The following is a 12,078-nucleotide window of genomic DNA, read 5'->3' as shown; positions in this document are numbered from 1 at the left end:
TGTGAAGCCCACAACACCAGGGTCGTCTGAGCCTGGACCTGAGCCAGCAGAAGCGCACGAGCGACTACTCTGAATCATCATCGTCACGCAGCAGCAGAGCTTCACACGGTACAAACTCACTGCCCTCCAGCGCACGACTCGGTCAGTCTGACACTCACGCACGCACACGCACACACACGTAAAGGTCACAGACTCGGTGCCCTTTCTGTTTTTGGATATTATATCACAGCATTCATTCCTGTGTCGTTTCATCTCTCTCTGTCAGGTTCTTCCAATAATGTCCAGTACCGCACAGAGAGGATCAAAATCCCTTCCACTCCCCGCTACCCCCGCTCCATGCTGGGGTCAGACAGAGGTACTGCACTGACTGCACTCATTATTACAAACCAAAACTTCACACTTCAGTATTAAAACACTTAAAAGCCTCTTAGATCAGACTGCACAGCAGCAGCTATAGGTCTAAGATCAATGGGCCTCATGCAAGAACCACTCGTACGAACAGATTCGTTCTTAAGTGGCTTGTATGAGTGATTTAGGAGGACATGTTGCTCTCTAAGGTACAAACACAATACACGAGTGGTCCAAACCTGTCTTAGGAGTCATGTGCAGTTAGTCTGCTGTTATGCAAACCCAAGTTTTTCACTAATTGATTGTATATTTTGTTACAAATAATAATACAAAATAAAATCAATAAATAAAATCCTATATAAATTACACTTCATAATTATCTTGACATTATCCTGTTTGACTCTGCAATTCCAATTATAATATAATTCTTAGGGCTGTCAAAGTTAACACGATGATAATGCCTTACCGCAAATTAGTTTTAACACCACTAATTTCTTTAACGCATTAATGCAACTTGCGATTTTTAGGTTGCGGCGGACTCCGATTTAAAGCTAGAGATACTGGCATCATGTGAAACTAGGCTAAACCTCAGGAATCCAACCATGGTACCAACCATGTCATACTAGCTTGTCACGAAGGAGGTTAAATAACGCTCCAAACTTGCGCTAAATTTTGGCGAGGAAAAACTGGCATGGCCATTTTCAAAGGGGTCCCTTGACCTCTGACCTCAAGATATGTGAATAAAAAGGGTTTCTATGGGTACCAACGAGTCTCCCCTTTACAGACATGCCCACTTTATGATAATCACATGCAGTTTGGGGCAAGTCAGAGTCAAGTCAGCACACTGACACACTGACAGCTGTTGTTGCCTGTTGGGCTTGAGTTTGCCATGTTATGATTTGAGCGTATTTTTTATGCTAAATGCAGTACCTGTGAGGGTTTCTGGACAATATCCGTCATTGTTTTGTGTTGTTCATTGATTTCCTGTAATAACTATATACATATATTCGCACAAAGGAAGCATATTTGCCCACTCCCATGTTGATAAGAGTGTGAAATACTTGACAAATCTCCATTTAAGGTACATTTTGAACAGATAAAAAATATGCGATTAACTGTGGACAATCATGCGATTAATCGGGATTTGATATTTTAATGGATTGACAGCCCCAATAATTCTAAAGGTATTCATATAGCCTAACGTACTCATCATTAATTTAAATTGGCCATTGATGCTATTGTATAACAGTACAATATCAGTATGAACATCTATATCTGCAAAATGACTCAAACAAATTGAAGGTTAATTTGTCTCCTGTATATACAATAATCAGATCAACGGGAAGTGTATCCAGGTGCATCATGATTTACTTCCTTTGGACGCATTAGCGCGTCAGGCTCTTGGAAGAGAGCGTGACGGATGAATGAGGCAGGACGTCTAGCCTTATATTGTATCATTGTTGGCGTTAATTATGCTAATTTACAATTCTCATGAACGCATGCTCATTTATGCATACGTAGCATTCGTCATGTTTACGCGGGCCATTTACAGTTATCTGAAGTCAGTAGCGTTCCCTGAATCTGACGTTGCACACTCGTACGAGCCCACGGTACAAAAAACAGTAAGACATGGTTAAGACAAGAATACAAAAACGGTCTTGCATGAGGCCTGTTTTCTTGTAAAGTTTTAAATTAAGTCACTGCACTGACAGAAGAAAAACCTCAATTGTCATCCTCAAATGTGGAAATCTCATTAAAACACCTGAATTGGCCAGTTTTAATCATCAGTGTAAGTGGTTTGTCAACAACCCTTCAGTTTCTTTAGCCTTTGTTTACCACCTCATTATGACACTTTTATGTGCTCTGCACACGGTGGTAATGAGCACTCTGAGTGGTCAGACAGAAAAATAATGTTGAGGTGTAAATAGTCTCCAGGATATTGGGTTTCCAAGCTTCTTTAATTAAACGAAGCTTCCTTACGCAGATATAGAACCCAAAAGCAACAAACTGCTGACAGGCAGCTCAGGTTGCAATATCCTTGTCAAAGTTGTTTACTGTTCTTTTCTAAAAGCCCTATGTATCACAAAATGCTGTGAAGTTTGCAATTGTAATGTCAATGTGTATTCCAGGCGTGTATCATCATGTGAGATGTCATCATAAACCGCACACTTCTGTTCTTATTCTGTCCCTTTCTGCACCTCCCCCCCTTAAATCCAGGCTCCCTCTCGCACTCCGAGTGTAGCAGTCCCAGTCTCATCACACCTCCGCAGTCGCCACTCAATCTGGAGACTTCCTCGTTTGCCAGCAGCCAATCGCAAGGCTCCATTTCCACGTTACCTCGCATCTCAGTCAGCCCTGTGCAAATAGGGGAGCGCAGGAAAGACAGGTATGATGGAAACAAGTGATCACTGGTAATTATAAAAGAAAAAAAATAACTAATCTAGTTGGGTGACTGAAGCATGTGCATTGGCAAATTGGAAGTTGTCTATCACAGATGACCTGTTCAGAATATTAATCAGATGATTGTTATTTGATGAGTGCGCCCGTTATTATAGGACTGGGATGCTGAGAGAATGGCTCTACAGATGGTGTAGATGTCGGGTGAATGATGGAGAGTATGATTATAAGGATCACTTCAGAAGCGGGTAGGATACGGCACACGTCTGCCCTTAGGGATCCTCTTAGGCTATTTCAAAAGGCGTTGCCAGGCAACCGGTCTTTCCTGGTCAGAGCTGTGCAATCCCTCATTGAAATTCAGATTGAAATCCTAATAAAACTCTTAATAATTTTGTGGAAGCCTCTTACCGTTTCCAAAAAAAGAAGCAGTGATCTGCCGTTATGATTTTATTCTTTCCTCCAACATTTCTGTATCGCCGTCACCTCTCAGTCTTTTACACTATTACTGTCTCTGTATGATATCTGTCCTCCATTCTGCTCTTTATCTTCCTCCCCGCCTCTCTGTAACCTCCCGCTTCCAGATCTCTTTACCGTAACAGATCTTTTCTGAGGATTCCTCTGGCTGCTAGGCCGAGGTTCTCCTCTCTCAGGAGCCTCAGGTTCGTTCTCTCTCACAGTGCTTCAAAACAAGGGAATGCCCTTTCCCCCACCCTCCCCCCTCAAGTTCACGTTGTTCATATGCTTCAGTGCAGTTGGGTAGATCAGTGGTTTCCAACCTGGGTGCCAAAAATCACAGGGGGTGTGCCAGGATTTGTCTGCTCTGAAGATGTCAAAATTAGATTTGCACATTTATAATTGAAATCATAATAACACACTTTCTGGATAACTTATACAAAAGTGTGTCTATAAAACTATTTAAAAAGATATATTTTTTTGCTACTTAGAAGGCCACATTCTGTTTAAATCCAGTATTTGTGCACAGTTGCAAATAAAGATCAGGCTACACTAATATTATTAGTACTAAATTATTTGTAGAATCAGATTCCAGTGGTGGCTGTGTAGGGTTTTTTTTGTCACTTGTGTTATCCAAACATTTCCAATAACTTGTTGCACGTTGTAAAGTCAAAATTTATCAAAAAAAAAGATAGATGTAATCATTTGAAAAATTCACAAAAATGTTTTGTCTAACGATATATTCTGCTTCAATTCATATTTGTTGGCGTTTAGCCTTTCAAAAGCAACATTTTCACTGCGGTCAAAAACCTATTTGCTCTCCCGCTTGCCACACACAAAGGGAAGCCTGTACCTGGATTAACGGGGCGGCCTAGCAACAATCTAACAAATATTACATTACATTTATTTAACCATAATAACACAAAATCTGTTTCGGCTCTAGCACTATTATAGTAAACAAAAGATCATATTATATATTTGCATTAGCTTTGTGAATCCATCAAGATGTCATCACTTTATTTATGTTGGCGAAACTGACGAGTTATATTCATTAAAGAAAGTTGACTCATTTAAAGCTTCAGTAGGCAAAATGTTTTTGACATTATTGGGCAAAAATCCCATAAAAACCTTTCAGCATATTGTAATTCAAGTGTTCTGAGACAAAACTAGACTTCTACGCTTTCTCATGGCTCTGTTTTCAGGCTAGGAGCCCCGGAGGACACAGTGGCACATGCACTACTGTTACAATATGTTACAAAATATGTAATCATATTTGCTCCAACCCGCCTTCTTCAGCTTTAATACAATGAATCATCTTATTCAAATGGAGGATTTTGTTCGAGGGGGCTCAGCTTTTCTCAGATACAAGTAGGGGGGCTTCAAGGAAAATAGGTTGGGAACCACTGTGGTAGATAATATAGAGGAGCAGAATAGTCTTGTGCAGTTTACATGCACTATATGGAATGCAAAATGGAGAATTGAGACTTTTTTTTCACCCTCCACAAGAGTGCGGTTTAATTTTTAGATTTCGAGTTCTTTGCATGCCTCTATATTAGTGCCTTAGGAAACAAAAAAAATAGACCCGATTAGCTTCACTTGCTGAACTTCAAAGGTTCAGCGTTTTGTTTATATGTCTGCACTTGTCTCCCTCCATGTCGGAAAAATCTCAGATATTGCATGCGGTGTCCATGCCCCATGACGACGACATGGTCAACATGCATGTTTGTATTCTGGCTTTAAGCCAAGTCACCTTTCCAGCCCGCAGTATGGATGTTATGCAATGGTATTATTTTGCAGCCTCGAGCCTCTGGGTCATGGTTTTGTTTGTACGCCACCACTCTGTTTACCCCCGTCTCTGGCTGCCAATCCATTCCTCTTCATGGAATTGTATGCCATGTCCAAAAGCCAACTTGTTATGAAGACACGAAACACACAAGTTCATGCAAATCTCCTTCATGTGAGGGGATTTCACTTGCCTGTGCTTTTTTATGATGTTGCACACAGCGCCTGTGTTCTCTAAACCTGTCCAGGTTCTTCTGGAAGCCAGGCGTAAAGATCAATTTACAGGCCTGGAGGGAAGTGTAAGCTCGGGCTCAAACATTCTTCAAACACAAATCAGTCTTTATGTCTCTATTGATAGTGTTTATAATTTGGACCCGATATGAGTTTGTATTGAGCTAAAGCCTAGGTAGCAAGCAACTCTCCAGAGCTGTACATAAGTTGGTCGGTCCAGTTGTGACGTTACCCTCTCAGCGTGCTCCTCCGTGCCATGTAACTGCTTTTCTGGGCTGCTATTCATTTATGCACTTTCTTCTTTCCCCCACCAGGCCATACTTGGAGGAACCCCGCAATGTCATTGTGCACAAAGGCGCGGAGCCTCTGGGCATCTCCATTGTCAGCGGGGAGAACGGAGGGATCTTTGTCTCCAAAGTCACTGGAGGTAGCATCGCCCACCAGGCAGGGTTGGAGTACGGAGACCAATTACTGGAGGTATGAACAACCTACTGTATGTCGAAAAAGGTTGCAGCCTCAAGCAGCATAACTAAAGAATGCATTGTCAGATGCCTGTCAAGGAGCACAACAATACAGGTATGGAGGACGGAACCTGCCAAAATAAAAAATAAATAAATAAATGACTTGATAAATAAATAAATAAATATGCCATTAAGTGTACCAAAAATAATATTAGAAATAAATGTAGGCATTAATTAATTGATAAAATGTGACATGCATTGATATTTCTGTTTTAAATTGCTTCTTTATTTATTTACCTTTTGGTCTTGCATTCTCAGACCGGTACAGGTGTGCAGTTCAGAGAAAAGAAAATGCAGGAACAAATAAGTTTGGTGAAATGAATAGGGGGGAAATACAAAGAGAAAATCACACAGAAATAATTTGAAAAAATAAAAATATTATAATATAAATAATAAATAAATAAATTTCATAGTTAAAAAAAATAAATAAATAAAGGAGAAAATTAAATAGAAGAGTATATAAATTGGGGAATTAATACAAAGGTAAATAAATAAAGAAGCAAATTAAAACAGAAATATCAATTTATATCACATTTTATTAATTAATTAATGCCTACATTTATTTTTAATATTATATTTGGTTCATTTTAATGACATATTTATTGAGTTATTTATTTATTTTGGCAGGTTTCGTCCTCCATGTACACGAGCAGTCTAATACTGATACTACTAATGTGTGTTTGCTTCAAAGGCTCAGTCATTTTGCTGCCTTCCATACATTTCTTCCGTATGGCTTCACTTCCTGGAAGACTGTATTCATTAGCGTTGTCACAGTTCCCAGTATTTTAATACTTGCTGAAATGCATTTGCCGAAGGTGTTTTCACTTCATATAAAATGGATGCGCAAGCTGAAATTCAATTGCAGTGTCACATCAAGAGGACATAATACTGTACTGCTCTTGTGGATGCCTCACTGTTTGAGTAGTTACAAGAAAAACGAGTAGGAATGTTTTTGAAGTAAGTGAATTTATCCTACCAAAACTTTGCTGAGACTTACAGTAGTTGCTGGTTATCTAGTTTTGATGTGGTTCACTATCACATGAGGTAGTGGACCCTTTGGCAGCGCTAATGCCCGTCACTGCCCGGCACTTTTTACAACGATCCAAGAACATGAAAGAGTGTAAATTCATTACATATCATTTTTTAAACATATTTGTTTAACATTTAGGGGGATATATTGGCAGACATTGAATGTAATATTAATGAGTATGTTTTCTTTAGTGTATAATCACCTGAAAATAAGAATAGTTGTGTTTTTGGTACCTCAGAATGAGCCGCTTATACAGTATCTACATAGAGAGCGCCGGCCACCATGTTTCTACATTAGCCCAGAACGGACAAATGAAACACTGGCTCTAGATGGGGCCATTCACGTTTTTTTGCGTTTTTGTGTCAGCCACCATAGTTCTCTTTCACGCTTGGCACACGGGAGAAGTTTAAGTTGGTTGCAAACTGCAACCTCATCGCTAGATGTTGCCAGATCCTACACACTGCACCTTTAAGTAAGGCATTAATATAAATTATTAAGACTCTTGATTATTTTTCCCCATATTAATAGTTAAAAGTCAAAGAGATTGAATGAAGGCAGATGTTCACCTCAGCGGTGGCAAGATGACATCCTCTTGATCTGTAACTCTGTTCAATATAATCATGATGTGTTGTGAATGACTGAGGTGCATCATGTAGAAAAAAAAAATCATAAATAACCACAACTAAGCAAGATTACATCCATATTGCAAGTAGGACTACAGATGTTAAAAGAAAAATAATGGCTACCTGGCCTTTTTACAGAACATAGAGTATGCACTCTTTAAGGTTTTATAAATGGGTGTAAAACTAATCCCCTGCCAATTCTCATGGGTATCTTCTCCACCAAGTCCTACTAATGACTTAAAAGCCTTAATAGACTAAGCACATGCTGTGTTCATATATCTCTGTTCTTTTACTAACTCCCATCTCTCCTAAAACCCTCACTAATCACACTGTTCTTTCTCCATTAGTATAATGGCATCAACTTGCGGAACGCCACGGAGCAGCAAGCTCGCCTCATCATCGGCCAGCAGTGTGACACCATCACCATTATGGCCCAGTACAACCCACACATGTACCAGCTGGGCAACCACTCTCGCTCCAGGTAACAAGATGTTTCTTGTAGAATTGTGTGTAGGTGTTCAGTGCGGGGTTAGCCCCAGGTGTGCTGCTCGGCCGATTCTTGAATCAGTTCCAGTAAGCGTTTCAGTTTAAGAATGACAAGGATATTTATATTGTTTTTATGCGGCCAGGTGTTCTCTAAATGCATTTGTAGTTTGTTTGTTTTTTTGCAGTGAGGCCATAGGATACATTTTCATTGCATTCACACTTTTTTTTTTTTAGCTGAATGAACATAAAGGAATCTCTGAAACAGCAGTTGTTCGCCCAGGTGCCAAGTACAAAGATGTAATTAACTATGAAGTTATTCATCTTTAAATATTCACAATATGCACGACGGAGTCCAACCGATACCAGAATTCGGGTCAGATATTGATATTTGAGAATAAAAAAAAATGTCAGTTTATATTGGCTGATATTCTTCTTTATATTCAAACACATAATATGAGAACTGAGAAGCTAAAAATTTTTAAAGAATTTTAAAATTATTTGGTTATTGTGACCAAAATACAGTATGTACATAGACGTTTTACAGTATAAAATAAATAAATCTGTCAGTGCTCTCTGGTGGACAAAGCATGTAATGGCCACATGGCTTTTGTTTGACTTCTACATTACAAAACTTTCCTATTTTTGACCTTTTTTTCTATCGGTGCAGCTCCCGTCTGGAGCCAGTCAGCACTCAGTTGACTCCCCAGGGGAGCGGAGCCGCCACCCCCGACAATCACTCCACCATCGACACACTCAGCGAACAGGACGAGGGCACGCTCACTCCTTCCTCCAAGCAGACCACACCCACTACCAGTCCCCACAATTTCATCAGGTAAACCGCTACACAAACATTAATAAAAGGACAAAACAACCCCACCATAATAATAATATGTTGGGCGTGAGAGAAATACTTGCTCCATGTTACATCCTCACACTTCCATAACTCTCTAACTGACCACTTGTTGTCCTCTAGAATGCCATCTGAGGGCAGCAGGAAGGCGGGCGAGCCGCGGCTTGTGACGGTGCGCAGGCCTGGGGTGGAGGTGGGAGTCACTCTCTGCGGAGGCAACCTACGGGGCGTCTACATAGAGAGCCTGGATGAGGACAGTCCTGCCAGAGGCCCTGATGGACTGCTTCCTGGGGACCTCATTCAGGAGGTGTGGACCCGTGCACCTCTGCTTTCACTTTAAAACACACATGCATAGACACACAACCTGTTGCCCAGGAATTTCATAATGCAAGTAACACTGGTGGACTCAATTTGTGTCCCCATGTTCGAATAAATCACAGCAAGAGTGCCCTCTTGGATGCCCCTATGGTAGATAAAACATGACAAAGTGCCCCCTAGGGTGCCCTTCCAGTGGAGAAAACAGGATGAAGTGCGCTCTGGGTGCCCTTCCAGTGGAGGAAAATATGATGAAATGCCCTCTAGGGTGCCCTTCCAGTGGAGAAAACATGATAAAGTGCTCCCTCTATGGTGCTTTTCCATTTGAGAAAACATGATGAAGTGCCCTTGTGCCCTTCCAGTAGAGAAAACATGATAAAGTGCTCCCTCTAGGGTGCCCTTCCAGTCGAGAAAACATGATAAAGTGCTCCCTCTAGGGTGCCCTTCCAGTGGAGAAAACATGATAAAGTGCCCTCTAGGGTGCCCTTCCGGTAGAGAAAACATGATAAAGTGCCCTCTAGGGTGCCCTTCCAGTGGAGAAAACATGATAAAGTGCCCTCTAGGGTGCCCTTCCGGTAGAGAAAACATGATAAAGTGCCCTCTAGGGTGCCCTTCCAGTAGAGAAAACATGATAAAACGCCCTCTAGGGTGCCCTTCCAGTGGAGAAAACGTGATGAAGTGCCCTCTAGGGTGCCCTTCCAGTGGAGAAAACGTGGCACCTCAGCAACTTACCAATATGCAGTACTGTGTAAAACATGATGTTTCGTGTATTTTTTGTTCGTCATATTTCAATAACTTGAGTACATGAAGTATTTTTATTCAGTCAGATGTGTAACTGGAGAGACAGATCTTTTTTTAAGTGGGAGTTTTATTCAATTTCACAAAATTGCTGTGGATTTTCAGCAAAGAGTTGTAGGTGTAATATCAGTAATTTGAAGTGATCTCAAAGCTAAACTCTTATAATAAGACGTTGCAGAGCTTTGTGTGCTTTCGTTACTTTAGAATCGAGCACTGCCAGAAGGCGCTGGCATTTCTTTTTTTCCCCCGCCCGTCATTGTTCCTCATTGATCTTCTCCTTGCTCGACGCCGGCGATCCATCCAGAGCGCCGCAAACTCATAACAGATAATTCGTGGCATGCTCCCACTTAGCTCTCTGCCACAAAGGGCCTGCTATCTGAATTGCCATGCAGCTCTATCATCAGGGCCGCACAGCTTTCAGTCCGTCCTTCAATCTCCCATCTTGTTTGTTTTCTTCCCCCCATACGTGGCACGAATCAATACTGCGACACTTTTAATACAGCTGAAAGCTTGGAGGGGCATGTAGCTGTTTACTAGTGGACCTGTCACAGGCGCGGCAAATGAATAAACAGATGAGTGTAAACACTCTGCTCTTCAACCCGAGTTTGTCTTATTTTTCATTGTGAAGTTTCCCTTTTTACCACTCTCATCACCTCTTGTCTTTCAGTACAACTCGGTGAATATGAAGAATAAGACGGCAGAAGAGGTGTACGTGGAGATGCTGAAGCCCGCGGAGACGGTCACGTTCAAGGTGCAGCATCGGCCAGATGACTTCAGCACGCTCAAAGATGTTCCAGGAGATGGCTTTTATATTAGGTACGTGCATATATACACACATGCACACAGATCATTATCGTGCGTTTATGCATAACCACTCTGTATAAGGACCACACTTATTTCCCCCAAGCAGCCTCATCTCTATCCATGCCGCTATATATAGAACCACCACTGGAGCGCCCCTCGGACAAAGCTGGAATCTTTCTCATCTAAACCAATTATGTCCCAGATCCACCGTGTGACTGCAGTGCTGCTAATCACACCACAAATTTAGGTTATCTAAATCTATCTACTCGCTGCGCACCAGACCCAACACTTCATCCGTTTTAGTTGCTCAGTGTTTTCCAGGCCATTAAAAAACGCACTGTACATGAGTGGAAAATGAAGCTCTGTAATAATCACGTTTTTATTGTTGGGAGTCCGTCGCCTCAGCTGCCGCAGTCACTTGTCATATAGGCAAGTGGGCTTGTGATGTCATCCGCATTAAATACACTACAGCCCGCCTGGCTGTCACTGATAGGCTGCCTGGGGATGACTTACAAGGCTCCCAACAAGAGGCAAGCAAACCTATACTATAGATACACTTAATCTACACTTCTTTTCTCACCCTCCTTCTTGATCTTGTTCTCTTCACACCTCTGTTGTCTGATACCTCACCTGCTCTCTCACTTCATCAACTTAATGCTCCTCCGCTCCCTTGCTCTGCCCTGCTCTCCATAACACCCCCCCATCCGTCTTCGTCTCTCCCTCTCACCAGAGCACTTTACGACCGGGCGGGGGAGGCCGAGGGGGACCTCAGCTTCAAGAAGGACGACATCCTGTACGTGGACGAGTCTTTACCAAAGGGCAGCTTCGGGACATGGATGGCCTGGCAGCTAGATGAGAACGCACAGCAGATCCAGAGGGGGCAGATCCCCAGCAAGTACATGTGGGTGGAGAACTCAATGCACGCTTAACACACGCACACACGCACACGCGCACACACACGCACACGCACACGCACGCGCACGCGCACGCGCGCACACACACACACACACACATACACACACACATACATTTTTGAGCCAGAGGAGAGTTTGTAACAGCTGTGACAACAAGCTGTGCCATACTGCTGCAATGTAGGAATCATATGTAATGTCACTTCCCTTCCATATGTTTCGAACTGTCCTTTTGCACTCACGGCAAGGTCGTGTCCTCTTATCGTGCATCTCTGCAGACATACATTGATGTTACTTATGTTATGTTATGTTATGATGTTAATTTCTTTGATGTTTTTGTACTTATAGTAAAACATAAAGGGCCAACAGCCAGTAACAATACATTCTAAACAAATGCTATAATCAATAAATATGTATTATTTTTAGGGCTGTCAAAGTTAACGCGATAATAACGCAAATTCGTTTTAACGCCACTAATTTCTTTAATGCATTAACGCACCTTGCGATTTTTAGGTTGTAGTGGACTCAG

The 12,078-nt window shown here is 41.8% G+C and overlaps 1 protein-coding gene across 1 annotated transcript in view; it reads left to right on the top strand.

The window, feature by feature from the left end:
- The window catches only part of dlg5a (discs, large homolog 5a (Drosophila)), a 56,215-nt gene that overhangs the window by 39,935 nt on the left and 4,202 nt on the right, over positions 1 to 12,078 (top strand). The window contains 10 exon segments of the mRNA XM_037782644.1: positions 8 to 141; positions 266 to 355; positions 2,566 to 2,734; positions 3,327 to 3,404; positions 5,526 to 5,688; positions 7,733 to 7,866; positions 8,539 to 8,703; positions 8,845 to 9,028; positions 10,502 to 10,650; positions 11,369 to 11,539. Of these exon segments, the coding sequence (XP_037638572.1) occupies positions 8 to 141; positions 266 to 355; positions 2,566 to 2,734; positions 3,327 to 3,404; positions 5,526 to 5,688; positions 7,733 to 7,866; positions 8,539 to 8,703; positions 8,845 to 9,028; positions 10,502 to 10,650; positions 11,369 to 11,539 (1,437 nt within the window).

The sequence above is a fragment of the Sebastes umbrosus genome, chromosome 10 (genome assembly GCF_015220745.1).
Source record: "Sebastes umbrosus isolate fSebUmb1 chromosome 10, fSebUmb1.pri, whole genome shotgun sequence".
NCBI classification, from domain to species: Eukaryota; Metazoa; Chordata; class Actinopteri; order Perciformes; family Sebastidae; genus Sebastes; species Sebastes umbrosus.
The sequence above is the reverse complement of the archived record's forward strand: the minus strand, read 5'-3'. Positions and strand labels throughout refer to the sequence as shown.